A 19,202-nucleotide genomic window follows, 5' to 3' on the forward strand; every position below is an offset into this window, starting at 1 on the left:
AAGTCATAGGTAGGTCACATAATAATGACAACATTAGGAAAGTAGCATGTCCAGTTTGTATTCATACTACACAGTAATTTAAAGGAAGTGTCTACTTAGAGAATATGCCATTTTAGAAGCAGCCTCAGAAAAAAGTTGTATTTATGTCCAGCTGGCTGTTTTTATTTGTCCCGATAGCATCAATGTCTCAGTGTTTTTTTACTGAAAACTTCTGGTGTGGATTCATGGATTTGTTAACTAACGGTTGCCACTTCAGAGTGTTAAAAATATAAATCTTTTGGTTTGCAGTAAAAGCAAATACGTTGATTTTCATTTTCATTTCTTTATGTGTAAAACATTTTTTAGTTGCAAAAAAAAATTTGTGGGTGCAAATCTTGAACACAGTTAACGTCGAGGCTCCTTAAAATCACAATTTTAAGGGGATGCTTTAATCCTAGGTTAATTTCATGTTAGTCACAAGTAACTCCAGCATGTTGAATGAATGTAGTTTTAAAGAGGCTCCACTAGATTGGAGCAAACCAGCAGGACTATATGTACATCAGCCGTTATACTGACACTAGTCTCACAAGTGAATAGTCTCAGGTTGCAAACAGGTTGGAAGTGACAGGAACTTAGCAGGTTCTTACCATTTAACTGAACATTACTCAGTGAAAGGTTCTTTGTTAGGCTGAGACACTGACACTAACTAATTATGCAGGATGACCCACAGCTACAGCAAGTTATTTGCATGGTTGGAACAGAGCTCATTCATGCGCATTCACTCATAAAGTGAATCATTTATTCACTTTTTCGGAAATAAAACTCAGAACAGCATAACACAAACCTCAAAAAAGCAATCCCCTCCAAAGCAAACCATTTCGGTTTTTAAAGTACTTTTTAAGTACAACACACATAGCCTACATTTTGTTTCATGTATGAGAAAACAAAATGGGAACCAAATACCTTTGACTTGCAAATGACAAAAAAAAAAAAATATTATTCCAGCCCACAGTTTTGTCCTGCAACCGTTCATTTAATCTATGACGTCAATGTCTTTCATGTGTCACCACAAAATCACCCAGCCACCTGTGCTTGAAAAAATTATTTCAGCCCACAGTTTTGTCCTGCAACCGTTCATTTAATCTATGACGTCAATGTCTTTCATGTGTCACCACAAAATCACCCAGCCACCTGTGCTTGCATTTTTCTCTCATTCTTTGACTTATGTCACATACACTGACACACAGAGAGATACATTCAAAACCCAATTTCCTCTTTACATGTTACAGAAGGAAGTGAATGAAAAAGACAAACTCTTGATCAAAGCTCAGTGGACAGCTTGGCTACAAGTGAGGATTTCAAGTAAGTTAAATGTGATTAAGCTTTTAGCTTTTATTTGTTAATTGCAATTAAGGTTCTACTATAAACATTGTTGGGTCCATTTGAGGGAAGTGTCTGTAATTTGTTACTTGCATCTTGTTTATATCATGCACTAATTGTTATTTAAGACAGGACATTTTTGATGTTTTACCTCTCAGTGCTAAGGAACTTCCTAAAGTTTGAATGTGATATGTGTAATTACCAAGAAACGGCTTGTGCTTCGTAGAGCATTTTGTGGTTATTTTGTTCTTAATGTCAAATGAACTGAGTAATATATCATTTTTTGTTTGATATGTACTTGAAAATGCATTTAGTTGCTAATGAACAATTGTTTTGAATGTTTGGCATTATATATAAAAATGTTATAGCGTCAGTATAGGCACAGTGACACTGTCAGTATGATGCCAGTAACATTTGTGTCACAGAAAAGAGCACCTTAAAGTGGCCCCTGTGAACAGACCTGACCTTTATTAAAGAGATGCTTTCCATCAGCCATTGAACTTGATAAATGTCACATTATGCAGCTCTCAGCACTGCAAGAGAACGACGGAGATCTGATTTTGCAACAATGTGTTATGCTACAATGATATAACCATCTGTGGTGTTGTTCAGTCATTTTAGGTTGAAAAATTTCAGATCTTGAATTTTTACATTTCTTGGCTTCATCGCTCAAAATATTTTCCGATTTTTGCTCATTAACAGTCCGCGCAGCAGCTGACATAGACGGGCAGATGGGATCAGATTAGGCTTAATCATCCCTGACTGAAATGGGAATATCTTTCTTATGGTTTGTCACCCAGAATGAGGATGTGTGCTGAGTAAAAGAAAAAAAAAGAAAGATAAATAGACATTCTGTTGCTTTCTGTGATAATGTTACATGCAAAATATACATTAACTGAAATCACAGCATATTATTGTGGTGATTTTGTCAGATTAAACAGTATTTTAAATGAAAAAATGTGTCTGCATTAAAATACAATATGTGAGCACAGAAAGTAGGAGAGAAGCAAACCGATGTAAAGAGCTGTTATTTTTAATATATATTTGAGAACATCTGTTTTTGGGTTGTCAAACTGATTCATTCTGTATTTAGGTCAACTCGGGTGTTGCTTGCACAGGATCCATCTATTGCATGCGCTACTTTTTAAAACAGTTGGTCAGTGTGCACATCCCGACTGATAGCTGTCTTTAGCTGTTTTGTTGCACAGTGATAAGAGAGGATCAAGATAAAAGAAGCCCAATGCATCTCGAGAGTCTCTTGTTCAGTTTCATTCTGTTACGTTCTATTCAGCTCCGTCTTTAAACACAAGAACACATCCTGTGTGACTAGAGCTTTTTAGTTTTTAGAATATGCTTCCTTTTTTGTTTTTTGAGAACCATTCTAACATTCTTGGAATTGCTTATATTCTTGTAACCATAAACTAATGTTGTCAGATGTTGCAGGTAGGTTTTTGCACAACAATCGAATAAGAACCTAGACAGAATGGCTGCATTTGAAATCGCACACTTCCCTACTACTGTACATAACAGAATGTGAAAAGGGTAGTATGTCCAATTCACAGTATTCATAAAACATTAGGTGAAAAGTTCCCAGATAACCTACTACTTTCAATGAGATTTTGAAGTGTACATCCAGTGGACACTTTACTATCCCATGAGGCCACAAGAGAGGATGTGTGAAGTGACCCAACTGACAATGACAATGACAATGTAAGAAATGAAGTACGCCCGGCTCCAATTCATACTACATTCATAAAGTACTATATAAAACATACTTTTTTAACAGTCACCAAGTAATAACTTATTTAAAAGAAGTACCTGCCCAGACAATATGCGATTTCGGATGCATCCACTGTTCTCTAAGGGTTATTTTTAGGTTTTATTTTTATAGTCATAAACTAACCTTCCCAGAACATTGCCTATATATATATATATATATATATATATATATATATATATATATATGACCAGTGTGAGAGAGAGAGAGAGATTTTTCAGATCCTCAGAGAGTTCTTTGCCATGAGGTGCCATGTTGAACTTCCAGTGACCAGTATGAGAGAGTGAGAGCGATAACACCAAATTTAACACACCTGCTCCCCATACACTAATGAGTCACATGGCACCGGGGAGAGAAAATGGCTAATTGGGTCCAATTTGGACACTTTCACTTAAGGGTGTACTCACTTTTGTGGCCAGCGGTTTAGACATTAATGGCTGAGTGTTGAGTTATTTTGAGGGGACAGCAAATTTGCACTGTTATACAAGCTGTACACTCACTACTTTACATTGTAGCAAAGTGTCATTTCTTCAGTGTTGTCACATGAAAAGTTATAATAAAATATTTACAAAAATGTGAGGGTTGTACTCACTTCTGTGAGATACTGTATATATATACCTCAAACATATACCTTCTCAAAATATTGCACTGAAGTGTGAAGGGTAACTTGTCTATTAGCAAGATATTATATGAATGCAGTTACACCATATTTCACTTGCTGAGCTTTGAGGATAAATAAATCTCTACAACGTATGGTGACTTTAACCTGTTTCTCTTGTGCATTTATAGATGGAGTCAGCAGTTTCACAAATTCTTCAAACTGCAGCACAACTAACCACCTTCACCACTGCCCTGGATGACACAACAGAAGCAAACACGACTCGCGCAGAAACAAATGCCTCTTGTGAATTTTCAAAGATCCCCTCTCACCCTGTTTTCATATTTGCATATTCATTACTGTTTCTTGTCAGTCTGGTGCTTAACTGCGTCACAATGCGGGTGTATTTCTGCACCAATCAGCGTGTCCAGTCCAGCGTAACAGTCTACATGAAGAACCTGGCCGCAGCTGACTTCTTCCTTTGCCTTTGTTTGCCTTTGCGCATTGCTAACTATGCCAACAGTTCAGATATAATGCGTGATATTTACTGCAGCTTTGGAGCAACAGCATTCTATATAAACATGTATGCAAGCATCCTCTTCATGGACTTTATTGCTGTAAACAGGTATGCAACTCATGCAAGCACATACTTAAGTTGACATACTTTACAAGAAATGGGTGTGCAGTATTTTTGTGGATGTGTAATGTACATCAATCCGGTTGTTGTCGCAAAATAAACCCGATTGGGTGATCAGGAGTGGCCATATTGCCATTTCCTACTGACAGAGGGATTTCCTCTTGACTGACCGCCAAAACCTTGACCTGAAATCACCTGATCTGCATGCATCAGTCACACAGGATTAGTTTTAGGGATATGTTAAATATTAAAACATTTAACAAATATTAAAATATTAATATCAGGAAATATTAAATAAACGTATCTGGTATTAGTAGCAAAAGCTGATTCGAATATACAATAAATATTACAATATATCCAATATGTTACTATATTGCACTATATACTAAATTGCCATGCATCATCTTGAAAATAAAACTACGTCTTACATTCTGTATGCAGTCAGTGCACTGTAAAAAAAAATAATAATAAAATAAACACCAAAAACCTGTCAAATGCATGGCAGCACAGGGTGCCAAACGTTTATCATGAATGAAAATAACAGTTAAAGATTGTTAAAAAAAGCCAATGACTGGAAGAAGCAGCTGCCAAAAAAAACTGTCAAATTACAGTAAATATCCTAATTTATATCCTAATTTTTCTAATAAATACCAGGAATTTACAGGATTAAAGAGTATTATTTTACAATATGTTACTGTAGTCAGAAATGTACTGTGAAATCAATATATGTTGGTCATTTTCTTACAAATAATGCAAACATCACAGTAATTTACTGCTCTTGTTTTACTGTTCACATTTCACAATTCACATTATAAAGTTCTCTTTAACTGTGCCACTGTGAGAAATTTAGATGTTTACTACTGTAATTGTTTTGAAGTGACCATAATGGTGATTGGTGATCCCATTTGTTTGGGCTTTTTTGACCTTACATATTCATATTCAAATGTATGATCTCATTTGTTAAAATGATGCTAAGCTAGAATATGAAATAAGCTGACTGCCTAACTTTAAGATAGTCAAACTATTCTTGGCATGGACATGGAGCTTTTATTTTAGCGCTATTTAAGCAAGAAGATTAATCAATATCTTATTTCATATTCATAACATTTTGTGGATGGATCTTTCACAATAGTGAAAACTGCTGGGAAACCACATGCAAAACACAACAATGGGAACACTCAACAAATAAGACCAACACTTACAACATAAACCAACAACACAAACTGGGATCTCGTCCTTCCGCCGATTTGATGTTCGCTACTGTGATAAATATGAACGTAACTTTTTAACATGCAGGGGAAATTCCAACTTTAAACCATTTACCATTTATGTGCTTACGAATAAATAACGTTGACTCATTAGGTGATGTTTTTTCATTAAAATTGAACGATTTCCTCAATGGAATATTAATTCGAATGAATGCAAGAAGAATACTAGAGAATAGCAATATGGCGGCGTAGTGGACACCACAAGCAATCCAGTTCTCTGTTTTACTGTGTATATACAATCATACTAGCTAAAAGAGGAATACTTCAACAATATTACCGCAGGACTACTATTAATAGAATGCAGCAGTCGTGACAAAAGACTAATTTGCCATGGGTTCCTTTGAGGTTTTCCTATAGGTTTTTATAATGAGGGTTTTCAATTCATGAGTAAAACGATGTCTGTGGTAAATATAAACTGATGAAATTTGAACATTTTGCTCTACTACGACGTAAATTGCACACACCCATACTGAAAGTGCAAATTTCGAAGCTGTTGTGTTTACTTTTAAAAAACGCAAGTAAGAACGTACATAAGAACATTTGGGTTTTTAGTGTGTGCAGTTTATGTTGTACTATAAAATGTTTGAATATTGTCTGTTTACCATATTTACTGTTAAAACATGATAAAAACCCATTGAAAAATCTCTAGAGAACCCATGGTGAATCAGTCTTCCGTGTGTTGGCGTCACGACTGCAAATGAGGCGCAAGATTGCCGCAGCTTCATTCGAAACAAGAGAGAGCGAGTCTGTGGTGTTATAAGAGAGACAAGAGAAAAGCGCTGACCTAAAATACCTGGATGTGCGGCCATTATACAGCATTGCTATTGACGATGGTCATTATCGAGGAATAACTGACCATTATTTTAAGCATGCCCACCCCGCCCCCCACAAAAAAAAGAAGATTGTTACTTTTTGAATAAGTAATTTGTATTTGTTTATGTATTATGACGTTATTTGAATCTTTTACTCTCACCGCAGGTACCTGAAGATTGTCCGGCCGTTGGAGACTCATGCTCTGCAGACGGTTCGTACCGCTCGACACATTTCCATAGGAACTTGGCTTTCCCTGTTAGCCATGTCTTCCATTTACTTGATCCTCTTCCTCCTGACCTCTTGGGGTAATGTTCACAAGCCTGAGAAAAGTGGCTGCGAGGCCTTACACAGTCCCCTGCTCAGTCTGGTCTACAAAGTCACTCACAGTGTGTCTATGGCGCTCTTCATGTTTGTGCTGGTGTCTCTGATTGCTTTGTACTGGGGGACTTTGCAAAAGATCAAACAAGCTCAGTTGTCCACACAAACCACATCCAGAAGCCATAAATTCAGGAAATCGAAGCGCAACATGCTGGTGCTCGTGGTGGTTTTTTGTGTGTGCTTTGTGCCATACCATTTGGTTAGGCTGCCTTATGCATTCTTCAAACCTCAGACGAAACTCTGCACGGCGCAGGCGTTCTACGTCCTGAAGGAGCTGACTGTCCTGCTATCGGTGCTCAATGCCTGTCTGGATCCACTTATATACTTTATCTTCTGCAAAGCCTTCAGAGCTCAGCTAAGCCTCAGGAAGATGTCAGATTCTCCGAGAGACAGCGACGATAAAGGCCAGCAAAGAAGAATGAGCAACATGTTGAGTTACCTTGAGACAAAGATATCTACGTTACGACGTGAAAGTGTCATTTAATACAAAACTTCCCTGGAGGGATTTCAATTTGTCTTACTAACAACGAAACAAACTGTGCGATGTAGATGACGGCTCATTAAATCTAACACTGTAATACATTAATTAATTAGGTTTATTCCTTTTTCTCATGCAACATTTTATTTTCAGATTCGTTATCACTTGATTACAGCATGCAGATGATCTAACAGTGAATTTGTTGAAAGAAATTCATTTTGAAGTATCAAACTGATATTTCATGGCCTGTTCTGCCTGACCACCAAACCAGAAACTGGAATTGTGGATATGCTTTCATAAGTTATAGTGCAATATTATTAATATATAAATAAACAAAACAGAGAAAATATTGTTAATTGTCTGCCTATAGGCAAGCACAGAATCCGTCTATATTCTTAATACTGTGTGTATATACTGTTAAAAAGTTTGAAGTCAATGAACAAGTTTTTTTTGAAAGAAATGTACTTTTAATCAGCAAAGATGCATTAAATTGATCAAAGGTCACAGTAAAAACATTTATAATGTTACAGAATATTTCTGTTTCAAATAAATGCTGTTCATTTGAACTTTCTAGTCAACAAACTTATGTGTGTAATGTGTGTGTGTTAAAGTGTTAATGTGTGCGTGTGTGTGTGTGTGTGTGTGTGTGTGTACATATATATATATATATATAGAGAGAGAGAGAGAGAGAGAGAATGTATGTATGTCTGAAGAAAATATGTGTATGTAAGAGAAGAATGTATGTATGTGTGAGAGAGAGTATAGTGGAAACGGAAGGCAGGTCAGGCGCGATCAAGGTCAACGGGACAGGTCCTGATCCTGATCAGCATGGCTGACGTAGATGAGGCAGAAGTATTTCAGCAAGTTATGTGGGTTTAAAAAAAACAAACAAAAAAACTATTATCATCGTGAAAAGGTTACATGGCCTCGTCCCTTGAGGGAATTGTGATTGAGGACGCGGCTCAGCCTCAGTCATGTTGCCAGATACACGTATTATAAGCGTCTATGTATTTTTAATTTTTTTTCACTTAATTTAGGAAGTGAATAAAGTGGGAGATTGCAAGTTAGGGACAGTGATCTCTTTATATTATTTCCATAATTCAAGATTTGGACTCATTGCGGTTTATTTATTTTTAGAGTGTTTTGTTGGTTTTCAGTATCTGGCAACGTCGGCATTTAAACTGACAGTAATCAAAAACGACCAGCTTAAAAACAGCGCGCTTTCATCATATATCATCATGATATATTATCTGTAAGACAGATGCACTGAAGACGGATACAAAGAGGAGAGAATAGTCGTGCAAGCAGAGAAAATACTGTACCAGACAGACAGCATAGGTGCGGGAAGTGAGTGTGCTGGGTGCTGCAGCAGCACCCCCTGTTTTTTCTGTGTGCAATTTTAACTGTTGGGAATAAAATAAAAGAAATATCGGAGTGTCTATTTACACTAAGTGCAAATAGCCCGCCTTATTGGCAAAGGTTTACAGTAATTCCACCCACCAACGTGTGATTGGGCTAGTCATCAATATAAAAGAGGGTCATTAATCGTCAGATTCAGTAGCGCAGATGGTAAAGTTTGTGTCATATTCCATTTGAATCTCCCTTTTCAAATATCAAATAACATCAGAAGGGAGGGCTTTTGTCCCAATAGTGGCATCCATTTAACAATTTGAATTAAAATTTAAATTCACACTCAATAAGTTATTATTGCATAGTGTTTTATAATGTATTACAATGCTGAGGTGCAGATAATTGCCACTATTTGCAATAAATAATTAGCAGAATACCCTGCTATATTAACATAGTAGGCTATAGGCTAAATATAATCTATTGCTATTTGCACTAAGTGTAGATAGCCTCTGCGCGTATAGCACCCCCCAACCTAAAACATCTTCCCCTGCCCCTGCCAGACAGAACAAATTCATTGTTTGCGATGCTCGAAACACTGAAAGAAAACCATAATTATGGAATTAGGGTGGGGGTTAATATGGATGTATTTCTGAGGAGAACTGACTGTCTTCAGAAAAGTTTCGTTGGCATTTTCTTTTTCCTCTTACCTTAGTTAAATACATATTAAAGGAGTGTTAATAAGCGCAGCGCTGCGTGCAGCAATAACCCGGGAAACCCTGCTCTATAAGCGACACCTGGTTTCAGAGATTGAATTTGCATTTTCATCAGAATCAGAAAGAGCTTTATTGCCAAGTGTGTTTACACACACAAGGAATTCGTTTTGGTGTCAGGAGCTTCCAGTGCAGCCTACAGTCATAGTGCAGACACGGGCTACATATAATTAAGGTAATAAAACACTAATAATAATAAAAAGTAATAAAATATTAATTCAGCCCGTCTGATGTTTTTGTTTCGTGCAGTTGCTTCATGTTGCATATATTTTTGTTTGTTTGTTTGTTTGTTCAAGGTTAGTTTGGCCAGTAACAGAGCAAAATAAACATTTAATAAATGTAAAAATAAATAAATATAAGTGATAAAAACTAAATAAATTGGCAACGAGTATGGGAATCGGCTCATTTAATTGTAAAATAAAAAATAAAGAATCGGTCATGAAAAATCCTGATCAGTGCATCCTTAGCGGGAATAGAGTTAGACCTGCCTGAAAGACCTGAAAAAGCATGGTTCATTTTAGTTTTTTATCTTTGAACGTAGTACGTAGGTTACATAATTATATTTTAAAATTAAAAACTTAAAATATGTACTTGAAATGAAAACAGGATGACTTTGAATAGCATCATTGTAAAATTGTGAGGAAGAGCTGAGCAAGTCTTGCACATGTATATCCTGGTCTGAGAGTGACTTCCTGCTTAAACAGGAAGTAATGGATACCAAAAAAAGGTAGAAATGTATGTATGTAAAAGGAGAATGTACGTGTGTGAAAGCAGAAATGTATGAATGTGTAAGTAGAATGTATGTGTGTAAGAGAGAGAGTAGAAATGCATGTATGTGAAAGGAGAATGTATGTGTGTGAGAGTGCCAGAATGAATTATGGCTTGTACGGCCCCTCATTTTTATATATATATACATCTTAATATTACTGTAATTGTATATTGCTACTTACTGATCAAATGATTGCAACCTTTGTAAGCATACGATTTCTTTAAAGAGACAGAGAGAGAGAGAAAGAGAGAGAGAAGAAAAAAAAAGAAAGAAAGATGTGACATTTATTTTGGACATGTATGTAGCTTGCTATAGCAAAAAAAAAATGGCATAATAATAAAATATTAAAGTTGCCTTTTTAGCTTAAACATATGTTTTATTGTTGTCTACTTTAATGCTTTATTGCTGTTTTATTCTGAGAAAAGGAACTGTGCATTAATTCCGTGAACTATGAAGCCTTGCTGGTAATTTGTCAAAAACACTGGTTAATTACAGTGGAAAAACACTTTGAAATGACTTCTCTCCTATTTAAATGTCTTGCCCTTTTACTGGAAGTACTGTATTTTGGAGATATTTTCTCTTAAAACGGTAAACCTGAAGCGAACCGATTAGAAATACCTTAATGGTAGCATTACATGTTGTTGACAGTATATCTGGTTGGAGGCCAAACTGGTAATATTGCATCTGAAAAAAACATCTATTACGGGATTCTCTGTCTGGTGGGTATGCATTGTTTTGTTTGTGTTTTTTAATGACTTTGTTACTAGGCTACAGACACTCAATTTGATGTTAAATGACACGAGCAGTGCAACTTTTATGTCCAACACATCGAATGGAAAGTCAAAACCCACCTTTTGTCTTTCAAACCAGGAACTTACAGCACAGAGAGTGCATGCAAACGAGAGCCAAAGACTAGTGGTTTGTGGTCGTCTACAGATACAGAATCTGGAAAGTTCACGTTTCCGCTACGTCATTGCACAACATTGTAGGTGTGGTAAATGCTTTCCTCCATTGGCTGGTATAATTGAAACCAAGCGAAACGGAAACTGGATTTGTAATGTAGTTGAGGCAGTGAAGAAACTCTCCGAACAAGTATCTCAGTAGCTGTTTGGATCGTTCAACAAGACAAATATACAGCTAGAGAGCAGAATCGCATTACTCCAGCGTCTCATGTCTGCTGGAGAAGCCTGGACATGCGGTAAGTTATCAAAATCGAATTCTGATATGAAGCACCATTTCTTCCTGAGATTTTATGCATCTGATAATTTGTCTGAAATGTTAATTTGAGGACTGATTTTTGATGTCCTCATGTGTAATCAAAATGATGATTATGATATGTACATCCTAGAGAGACGGGTATTGGGAAATTACAAATAATGCGCATTATATTAATGGGGCAATGAAGGATAACAGAATTATTATTATTTTTTAAGTAAAATAGAACAGTTAAAAAAAAAAAACATTTAAAAAACACATCATTCCAAGTTCCGCTTCTAGTTTATTGTCCAAGAATATCGACAAGTTTCCTTTTTCAGCTCATTAAATGACCACAATCTGACCCACTTCCCTAAAGAGCATATTCAAGGTTTTTCTCATCACCATTTGTAGAATATGCTAACAAAGACCTGTTTTTTTGTCAAAGCAATACATAATCTTTGTAAATTCGAATTTAAACGATGAGTTGTGAGGAAAAGACCTTGAATAATTTATTCGTTCTGGTCTGCTTGGAGTCCACAAAATCCAAACAGATTGTATTGCAGCTGTGGGTTACGTTGAGAAAAATACGGAGTTATGTTTTTCATTTTTGTTTATGTTCTGAAATGATTGCAGTCAGTGACTTGAGGAAGAAGACAAACTAAGCTATTTGATTTGATTTTGGTATTCAGGGGATACATTGTGAGCTCTTGAGGGGTCTCTTTATTAGTGAACCAGATGTTGAAAAATGCAAATAAAAATGTATTTAAATTATAGCTGATAGCTGTCATATTTATATCAAATGAAAAGCATAAAATTTATGATTTGTTATCACAAAACCCTGCTAAAATATAAAAAAATATATATACACTTTAAAAACTCTGACTGTCTGTATTATTACCGTGGAATGTGACGGGAGCATGATTTCATGTGCTACCTTTTTATTTGATATTGCTGATTAATTTGACATTAATTTAACATTTTCTGCAGCAGCTTCACTTGAACTAGAAAAGTTAACGTACTTTAACACGCCTGCTTGTAACTTTGAATATTTGTAAGATTTCGTATGTGAATACACAGTTACAGATTATTTATTGATTGATTTGTTTGTTTGTTTGCTTGCTTGTTTGTTCAAATGAAGCAAAAAATATATAAATGTAAACACTGCTTTTATGAACATTGAGCACAAGATGGTTTACTAGAAAGCAAGTTGACTGCCAGGTGGAATAAATTTATTGGTAGCACTTTACAGTAAGATGCCATTAGTTAATGCATTAACTAACATTAGTTATCAATTAGGAGTACATTAGTTATGCCTACAGTATGTATTCATTAATTTCATTTTAATATTATAATCACTGTATTCATTTATTCACCTTAGTTATTCATTAAAGTTTATTTAATGAAAATACAACTCTCATTCTCAGTTCATGTTAGCTCAAGTCCATTAAATAATATGAACAGATATATATTTATAACTTCTCATTTAATAATGTTTAAAAAATGCTTTAGATTTTTTTTTTTAGTTCTGTGTCATTTTTAATTACTATTCTGTGCGTAAATACTAATGTAATTAATTAATGTTAATAAACAGAACCTTATTATAAAGTGTTACCAACTTATCTATTACGAGGACATTAATATTAAAGGACTAAACTAAACATGCTGTGAGCATTCTGCGAAAATATTTTGATTTAATATAATTGATTTCTTTTTCCTTTCTGTCTCTTTCCAGGATTGCGACATACCATTTTCTGTTTGATGCTGATACGTGACATCATATCCTTGAGCAAGCAAACAGGGGATTTACCACTTCCTCCTCTGATGCCTTTTACTTTCCGGTGAAGCGAAAGGCAGAACTGTGTTCAGATCAGCTTCGATTATTCTCCGTGGTCTGACAAGGCCTTAAAGGAGAACTAAAACGTACTTATTCGATAGTCTTGGTTTGACTTGTTTAGGCCTAGTTTAAAGTTTACACAGTCCAGATCCAAAAAAATGGGGAGTACAAATGCCAGTGTCTGTGTGGTCAACGACAACATGGTGCCCTTCGCCACAGTCTACATCCTCATCTTCCTGATTGGAATGACTGCCAGCCTGGTGGCGCTGTGGGCTTTCATAACCAGCCGAAGTGCTAAAAAGTGCATTAATGTTTACCTCATCAATCTTCTGACGTCCGACTTCCTCCTCATGTTGGCGTTACCTGTCAAGATTGCCAAAGATCTGGGCAACGATTCTAAGAGTTTGATCATCTTTCACTGCCAAGTGAGTGCGCCGCTCATCTACATCAACATGTACGCGTCTATCATCTTTCTAGCTTTCGTTAGTGTGCAGCGTTACCTCCAGATCACCCGCAGCTCCAAACTGCTGCGACTGCAGGAAGCGGGCTTTGCGGTGTTGATGTCTTCGGTGGTCTGGTTTCTCGTGCTCTTCATCAACGTGCCCAACATGGCCATTCCTATCAAAGAAAACATTGAAGACAAAGTTGGGCTAACATGTTCGGATTTAAAAGATGATTTGGGCAAGCACTGGCACGCTTTGTCTGTGTTTCTGGGTATGGCCATCTTCTTCAACTCCTCGGTAGCGGTGCTGTTGTCCAATGGCCTGGTGCTGAAGCGGCTCTGGGGTCGGCGTGAATCTGACCCCGAGGAACAGGCTAGTGCCCAACATGCCTTCATAAACATCGCATTGGTGACCTTGGCATATGTGGTGTGCTTCGTGCCATACCACATTGTGCGTATGCCGTACACTTTTACTCAGATAAAGGTCATCACCGAATGCACATTAAGGAAGAGTCTCTTCCTGGCTAAAGAGTCGACTCTGCTTCTTGCCATCTTGCACCTGTGCTTTGACCCAGTGCTGTACTTTGTCATCTGCCGTGCATTCAGGAATCAGATCACGAAGGCCTTCTCAAAGAGAGGCAGCGTTCCAACCGCAGACACAGAGTGAAAATTCACTTGGAGGAGAGTTATGGACCAAGTACCAGTGCAAAGTCATTTGCTGAATGTCAATGTAGGGTCAAGAAAGAGAGAAACTGGGGATCGGTAATGTAGGAAAAGCAATAAATTCAACAAAGCAGAAGACTGAAATCTGTGGAGAAGGATCTTTTGCCAAAAATGGCCCAAAATGTCAGCTGAAATTCTAGTTCATAAACATTTTGGAGCAAAATATGTACATATGTAAACATAATCCTTCTAATATGTGACCCTTGACCACAAAACCAGTCATAAGGGTCCATTTTTCTGAAAGCTGAATAAATGAGCTTTCCATTGATGTATGGTTTGTTAGGACAATATTTGGCCGAGATACAACTATTTGGAAATCTGGAATCTGAGGGTGCAAAAAAAATCTAAATATTGAGAAAATCATCTTTAAAGTTGTCCAAATGAACTTCTTAGCAATGCATATTACTAATCAAGAAGTAAGCTTTTATATATTTACAGTAGGAAATTTACAAAATATCTTCATGGAACATGATCTTTACTTAATATCCTAATGATTTTTGGCATAAAAGAAAGATTGATAATTTTGACCCATACAATGGCTCCAGGGTCACATATGACTAAATCTACAGAAGATGGACTTTACAACGATGCTCAAAGGTGTTTGTCATAACCAAGAGCCTGGACTCCATCACCCCAAGGACAACCGCACATCAAGCATGAATTGTGTTATTTACTGAACATTCAATGGGAGATAATTTTTTTATAATTTGTATTCCATATCCCAAATAACAAGTGTGTTTCTCAACTTGTAACTAAGGGTTGATTATAAAGAGCTTTTTTGTATTTATTGAATTACTTTATTTTAAATAAATAACATTTTAAATGCATTTAAATTGTAATAAATGTAATACATCATTTCTCTCTCTTGGGTCTTCCTTATCTCTTTTTGATTAATGACCTTTTTAGTTGCAGTGTTAGGTATTTTTTCCCAGAAATGACTGAAAGAAAGGTGTGAGTCATGTCTCTGATGACATGACTGTGTGTCAGAAAAGCCTTGTGTAGGCTGAGCTGTGGCCTGGGATATCCATTCATATTCATATATTTAGCTAGCCATAAATCCTCCATCACATCACACATAATAAACTCTGTATTTAAAGTTCACTTGTGGCTTTATTAAATGCAGCCAGAGATGTTGCTCTAATAACCAATCCGATGTAAGGTCACATCTTGCCTGATCACTGGTGCGCGACAGTCAACCCGGTTGCTTGGAGACGGAGGTCGGTGAATGCGCTTGGCGTAACTCTATCCAGAGAAGACATTGGGGTGTGCTATCTAGCTTTTGAGATCGTTTTATAGCATTCATGAGGGGACATCGACAGCAGCACAATGTCCTTTTCCGTGTTGGAATACAGGAATGTCGCCGTTGCGCGTAATCGAGTGGATATCCATTGATGGTTGTGGCTGTACTCGTCGCCAAACATCATGCCTATCCGTCAAAAGACAATTATATTCTCTGTTTCTGGCGTGCTTTGCTTTGGTTGTGTTCTGGTCGTGGCTGCCGCGATTTTAACCCGACAGTTGGGTTGAAACTACCCAGCATTTTTTAGAGTGTATATATATATTTTTTTATTATGGAAGTCAATGGCTACCAGGCATATACTGTATGTTACCAACATTCTTCAAAATATCTTCTATGTTCCACACACCAAAACTAACTAACTAAACAAACAAACAAACAAAAAAGTAAATAAATAAAATAAAAATACAGGTTTAGAACAAGTTGAGGGTGAATAAACAAAAAATGACGGCATTTTCATTTTTGGGGTCAAATAGAAATATAAGAATATGGACAGTTTTTATTATGGAAGTCAATGGCTACCAGGCATGTACTGTATGTTACCAACATTCTTCAAAATATCTTCTATGTTCCACACACCAAAACTAACTAACTAAACAAACAAACAAACAAAAAAGTAAATAAATAAAATAAAAATAAAAATACAGGTTTAGAACAAGTTGAGGGTGAATAAACAAAAAATGACGGCATTTTCATTTTTGGGGTCAAATAGAAATATAAGAATATGGACAGTACAAGTAAAACACACCAGAGATATAAATAATACTTCAGGGTTTTATTATTTAAACCACACCGCAATGCAATGTAAGAAAATGGTCATACTGTTGCACGTACATGTGCACATACAGCGCCTCTAAATGTATTTGGACGCTTGGACATTTGACTCTTAACTTTTATAAAGAACATCTCTTTGGATTTGAGACTTTAGTCTTTGCAACTTTAGCTCAGATACACACACACACACACACACACACACAAGCAGAGACGTTTGGACACAGTCGCACCTGATGTACCTACAATGATCACTAATCACTAAACTTTGTTTACTCAGAAATTTGCAGTAAATTTTAGATATAATTACAGAAAAAAGTAACATTATATTGACTTTGTCCCATGTACTTTATTCTATTAATTATACTTTATTATATTAATTAAAACATATATATTTTTAGAGTGTATACTTTATTACTACTATTATTGAACTCATCAAACTATTATCAAACCAATCAAAACTCAAATGATTCTCACTTAGGATATTCTTGAAACCAACTTCATAAAGTATCCCATTTTGGGATACTTTGTAAACAGTAAAAAAAATTAACATATGTATACTGTATGCCAAATTTCCTTAAAGTCCCCATGAAATCAAAATGAAAGTTTTTTGGGTGTTAGTATCAATATGTTCGTCTTAAGGTTATCTATAAGGCAGTGTGCTCCAAAACAGTGACAAAATTTGCATTTAGAAGATATAAGCATTCAAAGCTTACAGTTCGTCACTTCCGCCAAAACGGCTTAACGATTTTTTTTGACGTCACATCGTACTTCAGCTTCTCATCAAACTTTCTGTCCAATCAAATGCTCTCTAGAATCCGAAGCCCCGCCCCCTACACTATAAAATAGACGCTGATGTGTTGAATTCTACTCAGAATGCTATATTTTATAGCAATATGGATGAGATTGTGGCTGTCAAATGCGGCTTTACGGAGCTCAACGGCTCTGAACGGCTCTAGCCCAAGCTGTGATATAAACGAACGCTATTGGCTATTCTAAAAAGGGGCGGGGCTGCTTGATATGTCCCGCCCTGTCTTCCTGTTTCAGTTCAAATGACGTCAACACATAGAGTAACCCTGCGTGTTTCTAAGCATTACAGGGGACCTTTAACTACACTGTAAAAATGATTTTTCAAAGATGTTAATAAAACAAATCAAAGATATGAATAGAAAGTTCAAAAGAGCAGCATTTATTCAAAATACTGAAAAAAAGTATTCTTTTCTGTAGTAGAATCAAAGATGCAAATAAAACGAAGATTTTTGAATTATGTTTTACAAGCAAATACCATTTCAGTCTTCCGACTTCAAAATGCAATGTTTAATTCAACATGATACTTGCTGTTTCTCTGAAATTATTTGAGAAATTCACTGGCAATTTCTGAGCGAAAATTGATTGAATGTAAATTGTTTCAATGTATCCAATCCAAATCATTCATTAAAAAATGAAATTAAATAACAATAATGATAATAATAATAATATTAATCAATACAATACTAATTTCACAAATAAAAATAATAATTTGTAATATTATGTAATATATAAGCTTTTACCAGGTCAATAGCAGCTTGAATTCTTGAATCTTGATAGAAACTCCAGATCATGAAGGTAGTATGTGATAAATATTTCACACATACATTTATTCAGACAGGGTCTTTAACCAAAGCACAGTAAAAACGAGCCTCAGCAACTGTTAATAACTCTCTGTTAGTAGTGAGAAAGTGATCTCAGCTGTCCTGAAAAAAAAAGAAAGAATTACATGATAAATAAATAAAGTGATGGAAATGAATGCGCTTGGTGGAACTGGCCAGATTTCCACTCCATCTCTAGTGTCAGTTCCCTCTGTTGTGTGTGTACTGATGGCACTCTAATAGGCCATTTGACCGAGATGGTCCTCACTGCAGAACACAAGATCCAGGGGGCGAGGTTGGATCCAGATCCAACTCCTCCACCTTACATATACCTAAACCTACCCGTCTCCACCCCCTGATCCCTAAACCCACCCCTCTCCACCCCCTAGATATGGATCCAACCCCGCCCCCTGGATCTTTTTTCTGCAGTGAGGGGCTACTGATTTGACCTGTCAAAGTCAAAAGTCAAAAAAATAAAGCAGGATCGCTTGCAGATAATGGAAAGTTGTTGTTAGACTCAACACACATCTGTTACTGTATCATGAATTTAGGCTTGGCTGGAACACCGTACTGACCAAACAGCAGCCAGTACTGGAACAACCTATGCTATGAGTGGAAGTCTATTTGGTTTTCTGTGAAATCTTGTTTAAAACAAACAAACAAACAAACAAATACCTTTAAATATGTTTCTCGTTTAAACAAAAGCATATCTGGAGAACCCTAAATGCTTTTTTCAAGTGTCTTTTCATTTTTACTGTGAGTAATCCAAGGCTGTCAAAAAAAAATAATTTTTTCATTTATTTTATTTATTTATTTATTTATTTTAAAGTGTTGGCAAAATAAATATTGAATTTTAAATTTTGAATATAGTTTAATTTGCCGTTTAAATGCATACATTTTGTTTCAGAAGAATCGGGGTATCTTCCGATCATTCGTTTTTTAAATGTAATATTGAAATCTGAAAAAATAAAAAACGGCACATTTTTCGTTTTTCATTTGTTCAGACTAAACGAAAAATCAAGAATTTGGCTTCATTTTTTCGTTTTTACGTTCAGGGATAGAAAACGACTAAGCAACTTGAATATTCGATCTCTACATGTGGGCGGGAATGAA

The 19,202-nt window shown here is 36.0% G+C and overlaps 2 protein-coding genes across 2 annotated transcripts; both read left to right on the plus strand.

Moving 5' to 3' along the window:
• The first annotated feature begins 1,280 nt into the window (after positions 1–1,280).
• LOC107598657 (P2Y purinoceptor 14-like) lies at positions 1,281–7,415 on the plus strand. The gene is made up of 3 exons (XM_016290048.1): positions 1,281–1,341; positions 3,926–4,359; positions 6,618–7,415. Exons 2-3 carry the CDS (start codon positions 3,926–3,928, stop codon positions 7,312–7,314), a joined length of 1,131 nt encoding a protein of 376 aa, XP_016145534.1. The 5' UTR covers positions 1,281–1,341; the 3' UTR covers positions 7,315–7,415.
• A 3,850-nt stretch (positions 7,416–11,265) lies between these two features.
• On the plus strand, positions 11,266–14,630 carry LOC107598658 (probable G-protein coupled receptor 171). The gene is made up of 2 exons (XM_016290049.1): positions 11,266–11,395; positions 13,127–14,630. The coding sequence occupies exon 2, from the start codon at positions 13,387–13,389 to the stop codon at positions 14,335–14,337; it is 951 nt and encodes a 316-aa protein (XP_016145535.1). The 5' UTR covers positions 11,266–11,395; positions 13,127–13,386; the 3' UTR covers positions 14,338–14,630.
• The last annotated feature ends 4,572 nt before the right edge of the window (positions 14,631–19,202 follow it).

The sequence above is a fragment of the Sinocyclocheilus grahami genome, unplaced genomic scaffold (genome assembly GCF_001515645.1).
Source record: "Sinocyclocheilus grahami isolate Dianchi unplaced genomic scaffold, SAMN03320097.WGS_v1.1 scaffold253.1, whole genome shotgun sequence".
Taxonomy (NCBI): Eukaryota; Metazoa; Chordata; class Actinopteri; order Cypriniformes; family Cyprinidae; genus Sinocyclocheilus; species Sinocyclocheilus grahami.

What these genes read in the sequence shown, in the direction of transcription:
- LOC107598658 (XM_016290049.1), top strand. Translation starts at nt 13,387, where the DNA reads ATGGGGAGTACAAATGCCAGTGTCTGTGTGGTCAACGACAACATGGTG.
- LOC107598657 (XM_016290048.1), top strand. Translation starts at nt 3,926, where the DNA reads ATGGAGTCAGCAGTTTCACAAATTCTTCAAACTGCAGCACAACTAACC. An exon ending in GACTTTATTGCTGTAAACAG is followed by an intron (nt 4,360 to 6,617) that starts GTATGCAACTCA and finishes CTCTCACCGCAG; the next exon opens with GTACCTGAAGATTGTCCGGC.